This window comes from Astatotilapia calliptera, chromosome 9, assembly GCF_964374335.1.
Source record: "Astatotilapia calliptera chromosome 9, fAstCal68.1, whole genome shotgun sequence".
In the NCBI taxonomy this organism is placed as follows: domain Eukaryota; kingdom Metazoa; phylum Chordata; class Actinopteri; order Cichliformes; family Cichlidae; genus Astatotilapia; species Astatotilapia calliptera.
Window position 1 is genome coordinate 25,376,823 of NC_137430.1, and position 20,239 is coordinate 25,397,061.

A 20,239-nucleotide genomic window follows, 5' to 3' on the forward strand; every position below is an offset into this window, starting at 1 on the left:
CGTAGATTGACCGGTAAATTGAGAGCTTCGCTTTTACACTCGGCTCCCTCTGCACCACGACGGACCAGTGCAGCGTCTGCATTCCTGCAGCTGCAGCCCCAATCCGTCTGTCGATCTCCGGCTCCCTTCTCCCATCACTCGCGAACAAGACCCCGAGATACTTGAACTCCTCCACTTGGGGCAGGAACTCATCCCTGACCGGAGTGGGCACTCCACCCTTTTCCGGCTGAGAACCATGGCCTCAGATTTGGAGGTGCTGATCCTCATTCCCGCTGCTTCACACTCGGCTGCGAACCGTTCCAGTGCGAGCTGGAGGCCATCACCCGATGAAGCCAACAGAACCACATCATCCGCAAAAATCAGAGATGAGATTCTGAGGCCACCAAAGCGAAAGCCCTCCGCCACTTGGCTGCGCCTAGAAATCCTGTCCATAAAAATTATGAACAGAACCGGAGACAAAGGGCAGCCCTGGCGGAGCCCATCACCCACCAGGAATGGGAACGAGTCCGACTTATTGCCGGCAATGCGAACCAAGCTCTTACAGCGGTTGTATAGGGATCGAATGGCCCGTAGCAATGGGCCAGACACCCCATACTCCCGCAACACCTCCCACAGGACACCCCGAGGGACACGGTCGAATGCCTTCTCCAAGTCCACAAAACACATTTAGACTGGTTGGGCAAACTCCCATGCACCCTCAAGTATCCTCGAGAGGATAAAGAGGTGGTCCAGTGTTCCACGACCAGGACAAAAACCGCATTGTTCCTCCTGTATCCGAGGTTCAACTAGTGGACGAACTCTCCTTTCCAGCACCCTGGCATAGACTTTCCCAGGGAGGCTGAGGAGTGTGATCCCCCTGTAGTTGGAACACACCCTCCGGTCCCCCTTCTTAAAGATGGGGACCACCACCCCGGTCTGCCAGTCCACAGGTACTGCCCCTGATCTCCACGCAACATTGCAGAGGCGTGTCAACCAGGACAGCCCTACAACGTCCAGAGCCTTCAGGAACTCGGGGCGGACCTCATCAACACCAGGGGCTCTGCCACCAAGGAGTTGTTTAACTGCCTCAGTGACCTCGCTCCCGGAAATTGGCGGGTCATTCCCCTCATCCCCAGACTCTGCTTCCTCCTCGGAAGACGTGTCAATGGGATTAAGGAGGTCCTCGAAGTATTCCTTCCACCGCCTGACAATTTTCTCAGTCGACGTCAGCAGCGCTCCGCCAGCACTATACACAGTGCAGGTAGAGCACCGCTTTCCCCTCCTGAGACGCCTGACGGTTTGCCAGAATCTCTTCGAGGCAGTCCGAAAGTCTTTTTCCATGGCCTCTCCGAACTCCTCCCACACCCGAGTTTTTGCTTCAGCCACTGCCCGAGCTGCATTCCGCTTGGCCTGTCGATACCTGTCGGCTGCCTCCGGAGTCCCACAGGCTAACCAAGCCCAATAGGACTCCTTCTTCAGCCTGGTGGCTCCCTTCACCTCTGGTGTCCACCATTTGGTTCGGGGATTACCACCACAGCAGGCGCCAACCACCTTGCGGCCGCAGCTCAATGCAGCAGCTTCGGCAATGGAGACGCTGTACATGGTCCATTCGGACTCAATGTCCCCAGTCTCCCTCGGAATGCTGTTGAAGCTCTGCCGGAGGTGTGCGTTGAAGATCTCGCGGACTGGGGCCTCTGCTAGACGTTCCCAGCACACCCTCACTACGCGTTTAGGTGCACCAGGTCTGTCCAGCGTCCTCCCCCGCCACCTGATCCAACTCACCACCAGGTGGTGATCAGTTGACAGCTCAGCCCCTCTCTTTACCCGAGTGTCCAGAACATATGGTCGCAGGTCTGGTGATGCGATTACAAAATCGATCATCGACCTATGGCCTAGAGCGTCCTGGTGCCACGTGCACTTATGGACACTCTTATGTTCGAACAGGGTGTTCGTTATGGCCAAACTGTGATTAGCACAGAAGTCCAATAACAAAGCACCGCTCGGGTTCAGATCAGGGAGGCCGTTCCTCCCAATCACGCCCCTCCGGGTCTCGCTGTCGTTACCCACGTGAGCATTGAAGTCTCCCAGCAGGACAACAGAGGGACAATTAAGACAACTTGCCTAATAGAAATCCCCCTAATTCTGCCAAAATAACTATGACACCATCAATGAAATCACCAACAACACCTCTGAATTTCTTCTGTAGTATCAGGCACCTAACCTTCACAGTAGATGTTTTTAAGCCCTGAAAGTTGTATGGTGTGGTGGTCTGAGAAGTTAACCTCTTCAAATCTTTGTCATGGTCCTCTAACCATTCCTGAAGAATATTTGAAGTGCGGCAGTACGCCTCTTCCATCAGGAAAATGCACGCAGTCTGCGTCAATGCTTAAGGAGTTAATATTAGTCAGTAAAATCTACATAAACGTTGGGAACCAAGCTTAGCCAGATGAATTGTGACAACCGTAGTTTCCGCCATTGCGTCTTTGTTTTGATATATATTGTGCATGCATAAAAACACATAACAACAAATTATATCTGATTTCATATAAACACTGATTTATTTATCATTTGCTGTAGAGTGCACATGTAGTTCATTTTTGTATCTTTAACATTTTAAAATGTCATTATCTTATTTTACAAGCTTATTTCTGATGTGTATCAGCGCAACACCAATGCTGTGTCTGGTTCCACTTGGTAAATGGACTGGTTCTTATATAGGGGTTTTCTACTCTACAAACCTTATCCAATCCTATCCATATTCACCCATTCATACAAGCACTGTTTTCTACGGTGTTGTTTTTTCTTCTTCTATCTAACATGCAGACTGGAGCAGCTCGGGGTCGAGCCACAAACCTTTCAGTTAGTGTATGACCTGCTCTACCTCCTAAGCTATAATCACTTTATAGCAAAGATACCCCACAAGACCTTTTGGGTATGCTCTAAACCTCAGCTGTCTACACGTCAGAATTTGGCTTTAAATTTTAACTGGCAGGAGCTATGCTAGCAAAGCTATTCACCTCATCTATTTTAGTGTTGTGGCTGATTGGTGATTCATGACTGAGATCTGTTTCAGGGTGTAGATGATGAAAGTTTCAGCTGATCATTGGCTATTAAGGCTTTAATTAGTGCCCAATGATTTGTTAATGCATTTCGCCCCTGGTGCCACTTTGTTAAAGTGTCATGGTCTGGAGAACACTGTTATCTGCAGCCTGTTTTTAAATGAACAACCCTCTTCACATCTTATTCAACTTGTTTTTGTAATTTAACGTTAATAATAAGGCATTTTGACTGATGACAAACCTGTATGTAAAAGAGTTGTTGATTAGATATTTGGTACGATTCTGTGGTTTCCATCATATCATACAGTAGAGTTGCACCAACCACTAATGATCAGAATCAGAATACTTGAATAATCCTTAAGGAAAATATGTGGGTTACAGTTGCTCCAACACAGTAAGAGTAACAGACTAAACTAATTAAATAATACGATATATTATAAAGGTTACAGATCTCTATGTAGTTTAGATTGATGACTAATGTAAAATTAGTTATGGCTTCATACATTAGCAACCTAGTCCTAGATGGCAGTTAGCATACTCTGTGCTCACATGAGCTGGAACTCATACAAACACCTTGTCCCATACTGCTCAGTTTTGAGACCAGGCAAAAGTGTGGTTTCCATAGTAACACCTTGGTTGAACCATGTCTTGCTGTAACTAAACAATACACAAAACAGCAGGTGGCAGAAGATGCCGTCAATGTTGACATATCACTTTTTGGGGAGAATAAAAGACAGAGTTCATGGTTTATGTAATTTAACAAAAAGACAAAAAACTAATGACAGAAAGCAATAAAAAAAAAACTGCACCTGTGACAAACTGAAAGTGGGAGAAGCAGCAGGTACCAAAGGAAAGGCAAAATTTACTGATCCATAAGCGTTAAAAAAAACTGTGGATATTTCTGAATGTCATAGCAGAAGAAAAGACAGGCAGAACTAGCAGCTTTATCACAGGACTGTAACCGGCTTACAGTCTTATTATTTCCATCTGTGTGTTTAAACTGTCCACCTGTTCACCATATAGTGCCCTATATCATGCCCACACCATTTTATAGTGGTGCTCAAAATCTCATCTGTAAACTTCCACTGTAGTGCACTACAAAATCATCACACGTACCACGCAGGTTCTATTATGCTTTTGTGTGCAGATGCAGTTCTTATCATTTTTATTTAAATGCTGTGGGGAGATAAGTTTCAATTGCACTGTGCAATCATTCAGACATAGCAATCCTGAGTTATCCCTGGCCCCAAGTATGATGCAGATGTTCTGCTATTGTTTTGGTGACAGATATCTGGAGCAAATGTATCATCAGCTGTCTGCACTTGTTCCCTAGTTAGTCCAAACGCCATATGAGTGAAAAACTGGACAATTCAAACAGAGCCAGGCAATTCTTAATTTTTGGTTGGCTGACTTTGAGTGGATAGAAACCCAGTATGTACAACATTAGCTACCCTTCAGTTCCCCCTTTCTCATGTTAAATCTCTTCCTCATGTATGACCTTTGCTTGTTTCTGGACTTTTTTAAGTCCCTGGCTGGAAATAGTCGCTTCACTGACTTCTTCACTGTGAGAGCGCTGCCCGTTTTGGATGAAAGATTCCCATTGTGTCCCAGTTTCCTGCATCTGAGTCCTCGAACACAAGAGTTCTTCAGCACACACACACACACACACACACACACACACACACACACACACACACACACACACACACACACACACACACACACACACACACTTATTTGAAACAATACAACATGAAATGAAAAAAAAAAATCAAAGAAATATCAAAAATAAACAGGAGGGAATATTACTACACATTAATAAAACCATCCTTAGAACATGGTATCTAATATTGTATCACAACAACCAAATCTTTTTTAGCCTAATATTGAGAAATGAACTTACTATGCTAAATAAGAAATTAACTATCCCTCCCTCCATTTTCTTCCACTAAACAGATTCAGGGTACTCGGGGACAGAAGGTCACCCCACCTGTCATAAAGCAAGACAGGTGCATATCCTTGTAGTTAGTGGGGTAAGCTAAACTAAGTCAAACTAAAGTCCATCATGTAGATAAATCAAATTTATTTAGGGAATTATCTATTTGTTGTTATCTATTTATTTGGCCACGTAAACTGTCATTGGTAAACATGACAAGTGATAATGCCAAGGCCATCTTCGAGCCTTGATGGTTTCATTTAATGCCGGGATTCCAAACAAATCAAATTACCGCAACTGACACACAGTATGAAACATTGTGGAGGCTCAGCAGGCCTACAGCAGTCTTTGTCCATCTGGTAATCCATGCTAGAGTGTTATCACTTATTTAGCATAGTAAGTAAAAGCTCCAGGGTCAAAACAAGCAGCTAAAACTTGGGGATGTGTTGCACTGGTGTTTCCCTGTGCATGAATAGACTAGTTGTTTGTCCCAAAAAAACAAAATAAAAAAATATATTCATGTTATCAAAATAGCAATAAAAAATAATAATGTACACGCATACACAAATACTGCTGCTCTGGCATGTTCTCCAGGTGTATAAGAGGCGGTTTACTATTCCCGGTTCCCAGTGGACACCAGGTGAGTGCAATGCTCTCTTTGCCTGTACCTCTGTTATTAATAACTGCTGCTCTGGTCCTGCCTTGGGGCAAACTGACCTCGCTGCTTTCTCCTGCACTGCTGGTTGTTTCGTGTGAGAAATTACATGCAATTCTCTGTTATATAATAAGGATTGGAAATGTCGCACTGAAACACAGCAGACGCACAAGAATACGCCGATTTGTTAGTGATGGAGGAGTCATGAAACCGTTAGTTTCAGTGGCAACTGAAGTAATAACATTTGCTTAGGTTTTGCATTTGAAAAGTGAGTCTGCACAAAGAGGAAAATAGTCTGCAGTCGGCTTCTCTTTTTTTCCCCTTCTGCTCCCAACTCCCCAGGCAACCTTTAGCTTCCCAGTCAAAGAGGACATATGGTGTATAAAATGGCTTTTGGGGGGAAAAAAGAAAGAAGAAAATGTTGGAAACGGTGGTGTTGACTGGGTATGTGCTGCACAAAGACTGGGTCGTAATTGAGAGCAGCAGCGAGGAGCATGTGGCAGAGCCATCATGGTGGCCATCAAGGCCCTCGGGCATAAAGACAGGATTATCACAGAGAGCAAGAGATAGAGGTGCCCAAGGAAACAGAGTGCTTTCTCCTTTCATCCTCCATTCTTTGTGGGTCTAAAGGCCAGGCCAGCAAAGAGAGGAGCATCCCACCAGCAGGAGTCTTTCTGACTGACTCTTTCTGAGCTAATGTTAGCTGCACAAACATTAAGAAGCTGACTGTAGATATATCTGCATAATAGCTTATATTCACAAAAGGATATTCATCAAAAGATGCTTGCATTGAAGGCCTGCTTGTGTCCTCTTTGTTACAAGTCAGTCTTAGATGTATTCATCAGTGAACACTGAATTTCATACGCTTTGAGCTATAGGTCTCAAAGCAGAAAATAGACTCTGAAACTGATTAGCCTGTTTAGTCACAGGACAGGATGCTGCAATATATAACAACTTTAGCTAGTTTAGGGCCTTACACAGACCTAAAACAAACCTACTTTAAAAAAATGTTTAGTTATGTTAAAACAATGGGAAATTGATAGACTACCAAATGTGAAATGTTACTTATACTTAACAGCTGTCTGGTGTAAGTGTTCATTGCATATAAGCACTGCGATACCTAAAATCACAGGTGTCGAACTCCAGGCCTCGAGGGCCGGTGTCCTGCAGGTTTTAGATGTAACCTTGATACAACACAGCTGATTTAAATGACTAAATTACCTCCTCAACATGTCTTGAAGTTCTCAAGAGTCCTGGTAATGAACTAATCATTTGATTCAGGTGTGCTGACCCAGGGTGAGATCCAAAAACTGCAGGACACCCGCCCTCGAGGCCTGGAGTTCGACACCCCTGCTTAAGTCTTCAGTTTACAGTTACAGCTAATTTCTCAGTTTCCAACATCCTCTTATTTTTTCACTCCTATTCTTTCAAATACTAAAATTTCTTTGTTTGAACATTTTTAACTGCTAGCTAACATTTTTTAACTAAGTGTGTAAAGAACAGTGTTGGGACTAACGCGTTATTAAGTAACGCGTTACAGTAACTACGTTATTATTGTGGTAACGAGCACGGTAACTAGTTATTATGCCAAAATCAGGAACGCGTTAGTCGTTACTGGGATTTAGATAGGGTCGTTACTCGTTACTTCGTGTGGTGGCTATCGCGGAGCTTCCACAGATTCAGTAACATTAGCAAGTGGTGGAGGCCAGCAGGTGGATGAAGGAAAAGGGACGCAGAAGGAAAAGAGACCCGAGGCGGCCGCCGGTCCAAGTGTGAACTGAACTTCAGGTAAGAAGTTATGACCTGCAGTCTCTTTGGGTCAGATATAAACCAAGTTTAGGTGGAGTTTATTTTCGTTATTCTGACTTTTTCCGTACTGCGTGCAAGCTAGCATGACGGAGTTTCTATACAGCTGGGTGGTGCTATGAAGTTAATGATGTTGAACTTTATTTTGTTCATAAGTTATTAGAGTTGCCAACCGTCCCGCCTGGTATTCAGAGAAAATATTACGTGTTTCTTATTGAGGTGAAAAGGAACAGTTTGTCCCGTAAATCAGCTACAATGAAAAAGACACAAAGCTGGAGTTTTCCTGTGTCTTTGCTGCACAGCTGCCTCTTCTTCTTTCATTCTCTCCCTCCCTCTCCCGTTTCTACTTCAATCATGAAACTGATCAATGATCAGCTGATCGGCTCTCTTGTTTGTTTATCACTCACTTTGCGCCAGAAAGAGGAAACCAGCGGATGTCGCGCTAAACAACAGCAGCACTTTTAAGCTTGATCAGCTGTTGTTAGAATTTATTTAATATTAATTTCTAGTATCAGCTGATGTTTGCTGGAGCCACAGCTGTAAAGCTGCTGGTCATGATATGGTTTGGTTATCTGGTGAGAGGGAAACATGAAGATGAAACCAGGAGATGTCCTTACTGGATCATCAGAGCTGAACAGGTGATGGAGAAACAGGTTTACCTTTTAGGTGACATGAATGAGTTGAAGGGAAGTTATGAACTGTTTCTGAGAGACAAATAACCCCAGGATCCGTTTTTAGGTAGCTGACAGCTGGTAACTGTGCAGGGGCGGGTCTAGCAAAGTGTTTCCAGGGGGGCAGGTAGGGCATTAACAGGGAAAGGGGGGCACAAAGAAATACTTTTCTTTCTTATTCTTATTTAAAATGTCTAGCTTTTAAAAAATAATTATCTGAATCTTACAACAAACAATTGATAGATTGATGCATATATACCATCAAAACAGTGTACATCACTGTCACAACAGTGTTTATTTTCATTCAAAGGCTTTATGATTTTTCCTATAATGGTGGGCCAGTCTCTAGTCAAAATGCCCGGGCCAATTTTCTGTCCCAGTCCAGCCCTTTATGCAGCTCATCTGCAGTCTGGTGTTGCCTACATCTTCCTATTCAGAAGGCAGAATTTCTGAGTTCTGAGTACAATCGAAAGCACCACGACTGCAGTTTTTGTGTTGGATGTAAAAGGCGCACATGACTCTGTGACGTAGGCTAGAATCATGGCAGCAGTCAATGACGGTCCAGGCGTGGAATTTCTCTCGTGGAAATATGAACATTATCTTTTCCTTTCTATTGGTAGGTGGCACAGTGCACTTGTGGCAAGTAAGCAAGCTAGAAGACTGGCAAAGTTATGAAAGAAACACATTAACAAGAGAATTCTGAGTAAAACCAAAGTTACTTTCCCTAGTAACTAGTTACTTTGAAAGTAACGAGTAACTTGAAGTAACTGAGTTACTTTTGAGAGAAGTAACTAGTAATGTAACTAAGTTACTTTTTAAAAGTAACTTACCCAACACTGGTAAAGAATAAAAAAAACATATTTAATATATTTAAGTCTCTTCTTTTCATTGTGCAGGGTTAAAATTTCAAATGTTTACTACAAGCTCCTCCACAATCAGAAGCTGAGCAATTACATTTGGCACATGGGTATGATGTCATCACGTTGCCTATCAACCACTTACTAAAATGCTAAAATGACCCATTAAGCTGTGTACACACTAGAAACGATTTCCTTATCACACGCTGCTTTGAAGTTGATGGTGCCATTCCAGGCTGTGGTTGCCTATGTGATCCTCTCACATTTGTTCTACCAAGTAATATGTCAATGAACATTATTGTTCTCTCGCACTGGCATTTGCTTCAGTTACTCACCTTAAAGTTGTGAAAAGTTTATCTTAGGTACTGCCCACTTCTCATCATCAGCAGTTATTTGCCCGTAGTGAGTTGAAGTTGCAGAACGTTATTCACTTTCTATTCACGTTCTAGAAGATCTCATTTATGCTCTTCGCTGCCTAATGCCTCTGTAGAGAGGCTTATCCATGATTTGATAGCTTAGCACAGCTAACTGTTGCCAAAAAATTCAAGGTCAAACTCAAGACACAAGAATTGGGGTTCCAATATCTACCCTTCTCATGGTAAATACAAGCCAATTGGAAGGTACCATAAATTCATAAAGCACCTTGTTTCAGATGTGTAGACACTATCCCTTCACTATTTAGATCACTAGCTAAGAAGCTAAGAAGCTAAGAGCTTCTTAGCTAAGAAGCTAGTGATCAATAGTTTAAAAGTTTACTGATTGTTTTAAAACTGCTTTATAGACAGTTATCTGGACAGTTATTGTACAGTTGCAAGGTTTATTGATAAAGCACTGGTAATGGTTAATAAATACTGTACATCACATCTATACGCATTGTCGGATGCTTGTTATGACATTATGAACAATGCTGGGCATCCTCTGCACATGGCCATTAACAACCAGAAGAGTCTGTTCAGTGACAGGTTGCTTCTCCCCAAGACAAGAACTAACAGACTTAAAAACTCCTTTGTCCCACACACCATCAAACTGTTTAACTCCTCTCTGGAGGGGAGAGGGAGGGGAAACAGGAGGACAAAGGAGGGGGGAACAACTAAACTGTAGTGCCTCTTCACCTCACTGTACAATACCTTGTGCAATACTTTTTGTAAATAGTCAATGGTGCAATAGACCTCAATACTTGAAATGTGCAATTCACTTGTATTTTTTATTTTTATTCCTATTTATTATATTTATCCCCTTCGTATATTTTATTTATATTTGTCTCTGTATTTATATATGTGTGTGTATGTGTGTGTGTGTGTGTGTATATATATATATATAATATTCTGTAACTCTGAACTTCTGTCGGTGCTGTGCTTTTTGGAAATCGAATTTCCCAGAGGAACCCACCCGAGGGATTAATAAAGTTCTATCTTATCTTATCTTATGAAGCTGAAACTGGTTCTTGTAAATTAAGTGATATTTAACCTCCCAGTTCCCTAGCAAAAAAAATAAAAAAAATCAGTGTTTGATTATTCTGTGGAGGTTAAAGTCCAATGACTTAATCGGTGGGCATGCTGTACACTGCCTTCTGCATGCTCTATCCACGTGGCACCCTCACCTAATGTAGGTAAATATTTTGAGTATTTTTACAAAACACATCTTGAGCAGACCTGTGCTACATGTAACAAAGTGCAACTTTGAACGATGGAAGTATTCACATACTGTCTGGAACTGAAGCAAAACATTCCCTTAAACCAAAGTTAATGCAAAAGAGATGAAAACACAAAAGCTTAAAAGTCATCCTTTAGCAGTGTAGCCAAAGGAGTTGCAAGCCTGCATGAACTTGCATGCACATATCTCCTACTCCGGGTCTCGACAAGAACACGGTGCTGTCCTTTTAGGAGGGCACAATTTGTGCATTATGCCGTGGAACCATCACAATGCAGGAACCCGTGCAGCTTTCTCAAGGAAAAATGTCCCTTACGTGATGGAAATGCATTAAGCTAACAGGACACGTAGAAAATGTGAGTCGAGCCGCCGGGCACGATGCTGCTTGTCTACCATTATTTCAGTGCAACCTGGGTTATTTTATTGAGTCCTGTCTCTGGTCATCAAAAAAGACACAGCGCCTGCGGGGAAGTGGCTGTGACAGAAAGTGAATAAAGACTGCTTCTTCTTCAGAGTGCTGGCACTTTCTCTTATAGTCGGTACGCTCGTGTCATTAAAGGAAAAGTTCACCCCAAAATCCAATTTCTGTGTATTTTTTTCTCCCTCTGGCTTGTAGCGCTGTTTATCCATCTAGATTGTTTTGGTGTGAGTTCCCAGTTTTGGAAATATATTTGCTGTAGAGATGTCTACCTTCTCTTGAATATAATGGAAGTAAATGACTCTTGCCTTGTGGTGCTCAAAGCAACAACAACAAAATACAGCTGCAGCGTCTCTTTCCATAAATCACGACCGGATACTTTATAAATATATTGCAGGCTGAATATAGGAACTATTTTTTCTAGTGTCCACATTCACCTTTTTTTAACTAACCAAGTCATAATTTTTGGAAAGAGACATTGCTGCTGAGTTTTTCTAAATGTATTGTTGGTTAATCGACTACCACCAATGCCATGTAATTCTCCTATATCTCCATAACTGTGCAAATCACACCAAAGCAATCTAGATTCATAACCAATGCAGGAATAGTTTGATGAATTTTGCAGTGGACTGCCCCTTTAAAACCCTTCTTCCAATGAACAAACCAAAGTAAGACGGAGGTATGTTAGCGATTATGAATAAATGATGATAAATGATCATAAAGCATTTGAGCTACAGAACAGATTTACTGAATGAACTACTCAGTTCTGGGTACCTTTCTTTTCTATGTAAAAATATGTACCAAATTGTACAAACATGAACATGTTCCTGACAGACAAGATGAAACTGGAGCGATTCTTCCATGGCAATATTGGAGAGATACACCAAAGGACCAGCTGCAGCACTTCTGTGTATTACATATCACCTATCCTAAAGCTGAATTTCCTTCTATTTGTCGTCTTCGCTGAGGGTTATGTTGTCATTGTAATTGTCATGTTTATTATAAGTTATCTTCTGTAATATCTTCCTGTATTTTTGTCAATTTATGGAATCTAACAACAGTCCAAATCTTTATAAATTCTCCAAACGCAGCACAGCACTCAGTCCTTACTCTGTTAGACCAGGTCATTAAAGATAACCTTACATAGTTATTAGCAAAAAACAAATCCTACCAAACAGCACTCTTTAATACCTGAGTAGCTCGATTTTCCTTAATGTTGACATTTACTGGCTGAAGGCTTTGACAGGCCACCTTACTGAGCAGCGGAGTCCCACTGACGTCAGCAGTAAGAGAAGCAGCGCCTCGGGGATATTTAACCCCTGCTTCCTCCAGGTCGCACTCAATGGAAAATCTACAAGGTCGGACTCGTTTTTGCTCATCAGGTTTAAAAGCTTCCTTCTGTGTGTACAGTTTAGTTTTCTCCTTGCTGGTATGCTTAGCTGAAAATCTAATTTACCTCTTGGATGCACTTTTTTTTTTTACTCCTACCACCTTTCATCTCAGTTTAGCATCAAACATTATTGCATTTAGCCTCGGGAATTGTGGGATTTTCTTCCTATTTGTTTCTGGATGGAGTCCATGGAAGCAGATGCTGCTGGCTCCTCCTGGAGCTCCAGGCCTCCCACTCTGTTACATGCTGGGTATCACAAAGCACTCGGGCTGTCCAGACAGAGCTGCATTAATAGTAAAATGAGAGGCAAAGCAAAAACGTAGAGGATCCTGCACATAGTTAGAACTTATTTGGCCTTTTTGAGAGATAAGCTGAAAATGCATACTTTTCACCATTTAGTTTTGCTTTTAAGCTTCATTTAATCTTGCTTATTCCTGCTGCTGCCGGTGAAACTGCCTGAGCTCCAGCCTCAAAGCAATTAAGGTCTGTGTTGTGAAAGGTGAGCTTGAAGTAATGCGCCTGCCTCACTTTCCTTCCCTTACTTTCTTTTGTTTGTTCTAACACTTTTTTCTTTATTTGTGCCTCTGCTGTCATGAGTTTCTATCTGAAGTTAGAGTGATCTGCCAATTAGGACTACAAAGTGTCATCCTGAAGAATGTCTGAACCTCCACCAATGGCATTCACATGCTCACACACACAGATACACACTGCACACTTGGAAACAGCCAATCCTCTCTGTGCGGGCTAAGCTGTCTCCCCTGTGCCTTGAGCGCAGCTGAAGAGACAGACTGGAAAGGAAAGAGACGAAGTGCGAGAGGTGCGATTTCTTGCACCTTCGCAGAAACAACAGGTCGATCTATCGCAAACGAACGTCCGCACACTTCTGCTTCGACAAGTCACATAAGTTGTTTAGCACCTGCACGTTCAACAAGCAAAAGGGGCGACGTGGGGGGGGGGGGTAGTCTCGGTTTGTGTTAATTTCCATATGCCAGAGCCACGAAAAAGTCCAAACGAGTCACCTTGCTGCTTGCAACATCATCACCCTAAAGAGGAAGTGACTGAGGCTGGAAATAAAGACAGCCCGTGCAGGGTTGTTGTTCTACATCTTTCATTATTAATTCATTGTTGTATTGATTGTGTATTCATCTGGAGGGGAAGCGGAGGAGAACTGATGTCTGAGGCAGCTATATTAGCCAGCACTTCCCTTCCTCTCCTGTTTCTTATCTGGCAGGCTGCTGAGGCGCTGGGAGGATGCAGGGTGAGCCGCCTGCTACTCTGATACAAGCGTCAGAGGAAAGATACAAACCTGGAAAAAGGGCACGACAATGTGGAAAAAAAGAAGAGCTTGACCAGAGATGGGCAGTAACGCGTTCATCTCGCGTTACTTGTAACGCGTTACTGTAATCCGATTACTTTTTTGAGTAACGAGTAAAGTAAGGGATTACTATTGCAAAGAGGGTAATTAGATTACTGTTACTTTCCCGTAAGCACGCTGCGTCACTGCGTTACTAAAACCGTGATTTTCTTGCGAGAGTGTCTCATGATAATGACGTAAGCGAGTGTGACATCGTGGCAACAGCTGTGTGCAGATCAACAATGGATAATATATGGAGTGCGGGAGAGAGTATGAGCATGCAGCGTTTAAAGCGTGGAAGTACTGACCTTACTTTGAGTTTGATTCTGTAAAAAGTGACAAAAACATTGGCGTCCGTTGTTCACTGCGTGGGAAGAAAACCCCTAAACTTCCGAGCAAGCACCGAGTAATGTGAAATTCACAGAGAAACTCGCAGATTCTTCAACTGACCAGGGTAAACCTCCGCCTACCCCACTCCTGCTGTACAGGTGAAAATAGAGCAAAAGGACCGCTAGTCTTTGATTTTATTTATTTTCTTCTGTGTTTTACTTGCATTTATTTGAAAGACTGAGTGTAAACACAAAAAAATATTTTATTTTTTGTGCTGGAATGTGCAGAAAATAGGTTTAAATGTTAAACTAATTTCTTCCAGTCAGTGAATGTTGCATATAATTAAATTTTTGCTTGATGCATAAAGTTAAAAGATTAAAACTAATAAAACAAGTTTTAAAAAAAGACTTTTCCATTTGATTACATTTTGTATGATGGATTATGCAGAAAAAGTAGAATTGGGCTGAAAGATCTATTTATCACCTATTCATGTTGTAAATCGTGTTTTTAAAAAGTAACTAAGTAACTAAGTAATTAATTACTTTTGAAAATAAGTAATCAGTAAAGTAACGGGATTACTTTTTGGGGAAGTAATCAGTAATTAGTTGCTGATTACTTTTTTCAAGTAACTTGACCAACACTGAGCTTGACTGTGCAAAATATGTATTTCAAAGCCAAGTGGTACACATGAACCAAGCTGACTGTCAAGTTTTTCAAGACCATGCCAGTGATTAATGAGAACAGCATGTCCTTTCTTAACAATTTTAATTTCTTTCTAACATTTGGGTCAACAGGAGAGAGAGAAGGAAACCAGACAGAAAGGGTAGTGAGAGGTTCAAAAGTTCTACTGCAATATTTCTCCTAGGACTATTCATCTCATCTCCATGTGTCCTGTTATATTTCAGGTTGAATCAGCACACATTTGATGCAATCTTTGAGATCCTCTCATGGCAAAAAGATGAGATTTGGTGAGTATTGACTTCATTAGTAATGGGGTAGTTCAACACTTTTACACAGTGTATACAAAGCCACTGCAAGAAGCCAATGAACCGGACTAATCATAAAGGTTGAAACCACTAGCCTGGGTCTGCAAAATTCATCTGAACCTCACTGAATGCAGCTGAAAGTACACAATTGATTAAAACTGCTTATGTGGCTTGATTTAATATGGCTTGGTATCAATCAGAAAAGCAACATGCATTTTTGAGAGAAGACTATTCTCATGTCTGTGAAGGTTCCCAGTCATCCAGGTCATCGTAGTCAAAGGAGCTTGCAAAGAAAAGCGTCTGGACTTCTTTAAGTTACTTGAAGACGTTTCACCTCTCATCCGAGAAGCTTCTCGGATGAGAGGTGAATATTCTCACATATTTATGTTCAGAGCAGGAGAGGAGAGATGAAAGAACAACAGATCTTATGCAAATGTTAAGGACTAATACTATTCCTCCCACTTCATCCTGCTTGGTAGCTCAGATCGCAACCTGATTTACCTAACCCTCTACTGTGTCCCTCTAGTCAAGAAGCAGCCTCTGACCCCACGGATGGTGAGTATATGGTCATAGGATGCTTTTGTGGCCCTGCCAGGCCACTCTGAGGGGAATGGTTGGCCAGTCCTCTGTGAGTCGTAGTGAGAGGACATTGATGGGAGCGTAAAATTGATCAGTCTACATAAATTTCTGCACCGACTCCATAATTCCAAAGGAACAACAACAAATCATGTGTAACAAAGGACATCAAAGCACTCCTTAAAAAGAAAACGAGGACCTTCAGAGCTGGCAGTATGGAGGAGAGAGAAGCTTAAAGTATCCTAAAGAAATCCATCAAGAAGGCATGGACAACTACAGGAGAAAACTGGAGTGGAAAATCCAGCAGACCAACATGAGGGCAGTCTGGAGTGGCATGAAGTCCATCATTGGTTTAAGACCAACAAACAGCGCTGCAGTTGAAAACTGTGGAATTAACCAATAGACTAAATCCGTTCTTTAATAGCACAAACCTATGTGCTTTAACTTTGGAATATTTAAAGCTCCTTAGTTTTTCTTATTTTTACTCTTTTTTTTTAGGGAGACTTTACTTTTTATTTGAATATTTATATTTAACTTATATTAATGTCTGAAACAAGTCTGATACCTCAGTGGAAAATAAGGACACAAAAACTAAAAAGCAGCCTAAGGAGGCCACTTTTGGACTGCAACTGACTGTAGCAATGGGGTTTTGTAAAAAATAAATAAATAACAATAATAATTAAAATAATAAAAACAAATACGATATACTGTTCACTTTCAGTCTCTTTAGCATTAAGTGGTTCTTCGCTGTTTTGCTAGCTGCACTGAAATGGGAAAATCCAGCTACTGGCCATAATTTTAGGGTTTTTAGAGCATTTTCTAAATGAGGACTGTGTGGGGGAGAGCCTGTTTGAGTCTGGTGCACCAGACAGACAAGCTGAAGTCCGACACTCTGATTTTTAATCATCAGTTAGGGTGTAGTTAACAAATGGCGTGTAAATTAGCCTTTATACATGTAGTGTTTCATGTCTACTTTAAGAGTATGAGGAGATATTTAGAAGATTTTAATGCTCCAAGAACCAAGAAAAGCACTAAAATGTAAAAATTCTGATTGGTAAAACACTTAACTGTAAATTATGGTATAGATTGTACTCTCCTGTTTCTTTACTGTTCTTTACAGACAGCTTTTCAGGGATTTCACACAATACAAATACCTATACATCGCCTGCAGTGGGTTATGGAGAAGGCTTCAGCTGAACTGGTTTAATAAAAATGTCTGTAACTCAGATCCTTTGGGGACAAAAAATCTCCAAACAAAAAGTCTGGTTTCACTAATAAACTAGAGTTGGTGTGTCAGACAGGTTTGACTTCAGGTTGCTTTAGTGGGAGTCTGAGCTTTGCTGTGAAGCTGCTCTGAGAGGATTTAGTGTGGGATAACACCAGGTAGCTGATAGCCTATTACAGTATAATCACTGAAGGTTTTTGCTCATTTGCAATCCGTGCCAGCCTGTGAGCAACTAGAGTGTATCAATGAAAGATTCATTGAAGGCAGTACAAACACAACTAGTGATCTGGATTAAATATTCATTGAGGAGATGTTAGTCGGGATCCTATGGAGCTTTAACACTTGACTCTTTCAGTGCATGTCACTATTGCTGGAATAAAACATGGCTCATTATAGCATCGAGCTGCAGCCGAGGAGGTTTTATGGTTTGGAGAAATTCAACCAAATATCCTCATCTGCTGCTGCTGCTGAGCTTGTTTTTCTTACGGAACTCATTGCAGATTTAACAGCCTCCTCTCTTGAAGAAGGTAAAAGAAAGGGCACAAGGCATTTCCTGAGTGCATCCCCTGTGAGTTTGAAAAATGAATTAGGGCCTGCAGCCAGAGGTTTCCACCACTGTTACATCCAGTAACACCCTGGGTTATTTTTAGCATCCCGCCGTCTTGTCAGACTGGAGGAGAGAAGAAACCCCCCCCCCCCCCCCCCCCCACCCTCATGTAACAAGAGGAGGCTAGTGGGAAGCTGTAAGGCAGGTATGATCACCTTATAAAGCTTTATCCAGGTTTGGAGATGTAGTGGAGGGTAAGCTCACCTGAGCACACCTTTAGGTTGACAAAAAAAGTCATTGTTACATAAATATATTGTTCTGCTGAAAAAGTGAAGGCGCTGCACATTTGTGTTAGGCTTTGGAAATGTGGTTTTATATATATATATATATATATATATATATATATATATATATATATATATATATATATATATATATATATATATATATATATATATATATAGATAGATAGATAGATAGATAGATAGATAGATAGATAGATAGATATGAATCACTTTTAGACTTTGTGTTGCATATATTGTGTTCCTCCACATCATAGCGCAGGTTTGGACCCTCTGTGCTTACCTGAATTCAGGAGCCAGGTTGGATTTCAGGCCATAGAAGGCAGCAGATAAGGTCAAAAGCCAACGGGGAACAAAATTCCCATTCTCACACTCCAAGTAGGGCGCAGACCATCTGACGTGCGTCTTGTCCGGAATAAAACTCTCTCCTCTTTTCACTGAATTGTCCACCGATCTGAAATCTTGGCTCAGCGCTCTTTTATGGAAATTGGGGTTCTTCCTGTCTTTTATTTCGTGGTACCACTCTGTCTCTGCCGTGCGGTTGTGCAGATGTCGGTGGGCCATGCTGGAGAGGTCTTGGAGTACTATTTCACCGCCGGCCCTGGTGGCTTGAAGAAGCACCGAGGGCCCCGGGAAGGATGAATCCCCGCTAAAAGTAACAACCGCCCGGTGAATCTTGGCGTCTCCCTCCAGTATACTCCTGACTAACGCGTGGTACCACTCAATGTCTCGCCGGAGGTTGTGCTCCCTGGACCTGTTGGCTTGCAGGATCATGTTGAGGAAGTTTGTGGCGTGCAGCACCGTATCCAGCACGCTGCTCATGGAGTAATGCGGGGTAGCGTGTGACCTTCCCCGCAGAGAGGTGAGCTCGTACTTTCGCGAGCAGTTGGCATGCTTTAAGGTGGTCGAGTCCCCGGTGTGTAAAAAAGCCGTGACGACCCTGGGTAGAAGCTCGTCTGTCTTCTGCGGCAGCTCCGCCGTCTCCCCGGCAGCGTGATGAGGCGCACGGAGATGCGCCAGCTGCCAGCGGTGCGTCTGAGCGCCGTGAATCGCCTCCCGTGCCCCGTTATCCTCCCCGTGCCCTGACCATTCCGCGTATTTATGGTTTGATCCGATCACAAATCCAACTTGCAGCAGCAGCGACAGCCGGAAAACAGCCATCTCCCTCAAGAGAGCGACCACAGATGTTTGGGGGATTGCTGCTCGGAATTAACAGTGTCGTCGGGCGAGTGTGCTGTAGAAAAAACACAGAGAACCTATCAAATTGCCCCGCTAAACCATCGCTTCACCACTTGTAGGATATTCTTCTGAGCTCCACGCCTCTGTTCTTGAAATCACAAAAAGAGGGAAACCCGCCAGGAACCCCTTCCCTCGTCAAATGCCTTCTCCTTCCTCACAGATGCCTCATACAGCTTGTTGATGTTGAGTATCCGCTTGCAGCTGTTTCCCCCCCACCTCTCTCTCTCCCTCTCTTTCACACACTGTAGACAAGACTGTGTTGGCTTTGCTGTGCCGCGGACGTTCTCCTTCTGCGTGTAGGCTACACAGACTGAATCAAAACGAGGAGGAGGGAGGGGTAAGGGGCGGTTATTATTATATTTATATGCTTTTTTTAGGAGGCACCGAGTCGAGGAGCTTCTCACTTGGATGGCAAACGCACTCCGCCCTCTTCCGACCACAGCAAGCATTAAGCAGGCCTATAAAAGCCACGAAGAAGCAACATCAGGATCCGTGCGCTTTCAAAGCCCGTCGTCTTCGTCGTCTCATAGGGGCTCCAGGAGCGCCATTGATCCGCGTGTGGCCGCTTCTTCTGTCAATCTCGGAGCGGTGTTTGGTGGAGCGGTGAAGGAGCTGTCCGGCGCTGAAACCGATGAAGCACTGAAGGAGCTGTCCGACGCTGAAACAGACAAAGTCACCCTCAGCCGATTTATCACAATCAAGCACTTAATTTTAGATCAATTTTCGGAGACTAAGATTTTTTTTCTATCATCAGTGAGGGGAAAGCTTTATTAAATACGATTTGATTCATGATTGTAAACTTTTGGAGCAAGGTGCAGACTGGATTCATCTTTTCTTTCTAAATTTCTGCTATCTTCAAATCTGAAAGCTGAAATGCTTCTGACTAAGAATTTATCTGCGTTTCTCTGATTTTCACCTGCTTCCACAACAATTCACCTGACCTTCACATTTAAAAATATGCTGGTGTATTGTTGGATAGATGAATAAGTGCACCACCAAATCTGAAGTCATTTGGATGAGAGGTTCTCATGTTTTGGCTAAAGGTTTTTCTACAATAGAAATTAAAGCCAAGCCTCCAATCTCAGTTTAACCACAACAACAACGTGCTGCTCACTTAAACCTTGTGATGATGCTTGTGTTGGCTTAAGACTTTCTTTTTTGAGTTGTTTTCATCTAATATATGATTGTGTGTTTTCTGATTGGTTTCATTGTTGTTTATATGCCTGCAGTAATCTTTCCAAGGAGCCCTTTGTGTATAA

General features: G+C 42.5%; 1 protein-coding gene across 1 annotated transcript in view; it reads right to left on the reverse strand.

The window, feature by feature from the left end:
* gpr158a (G protein-coupled receptor 158a) overlaps positions 1–19,287 on the reverse strand; it is a 97,059-nt gene extending 77,772 nt beyond the window's left edge. Inside the window, exon 1 of the mRNA XM_026180083.2 lies at positions 18,025–19,287. Coding sequence (XP_026035868.2) covers positions 18,025–18,902 — 878 coding nt within the window. The 5' untranslated portion in view covers positions 18,903–19,287. The remainder of the gene's footprint in view (positions 1–18,024) is intronic.
* Positions 19,288–20,239: the final 952 nt, after the last annotated feature.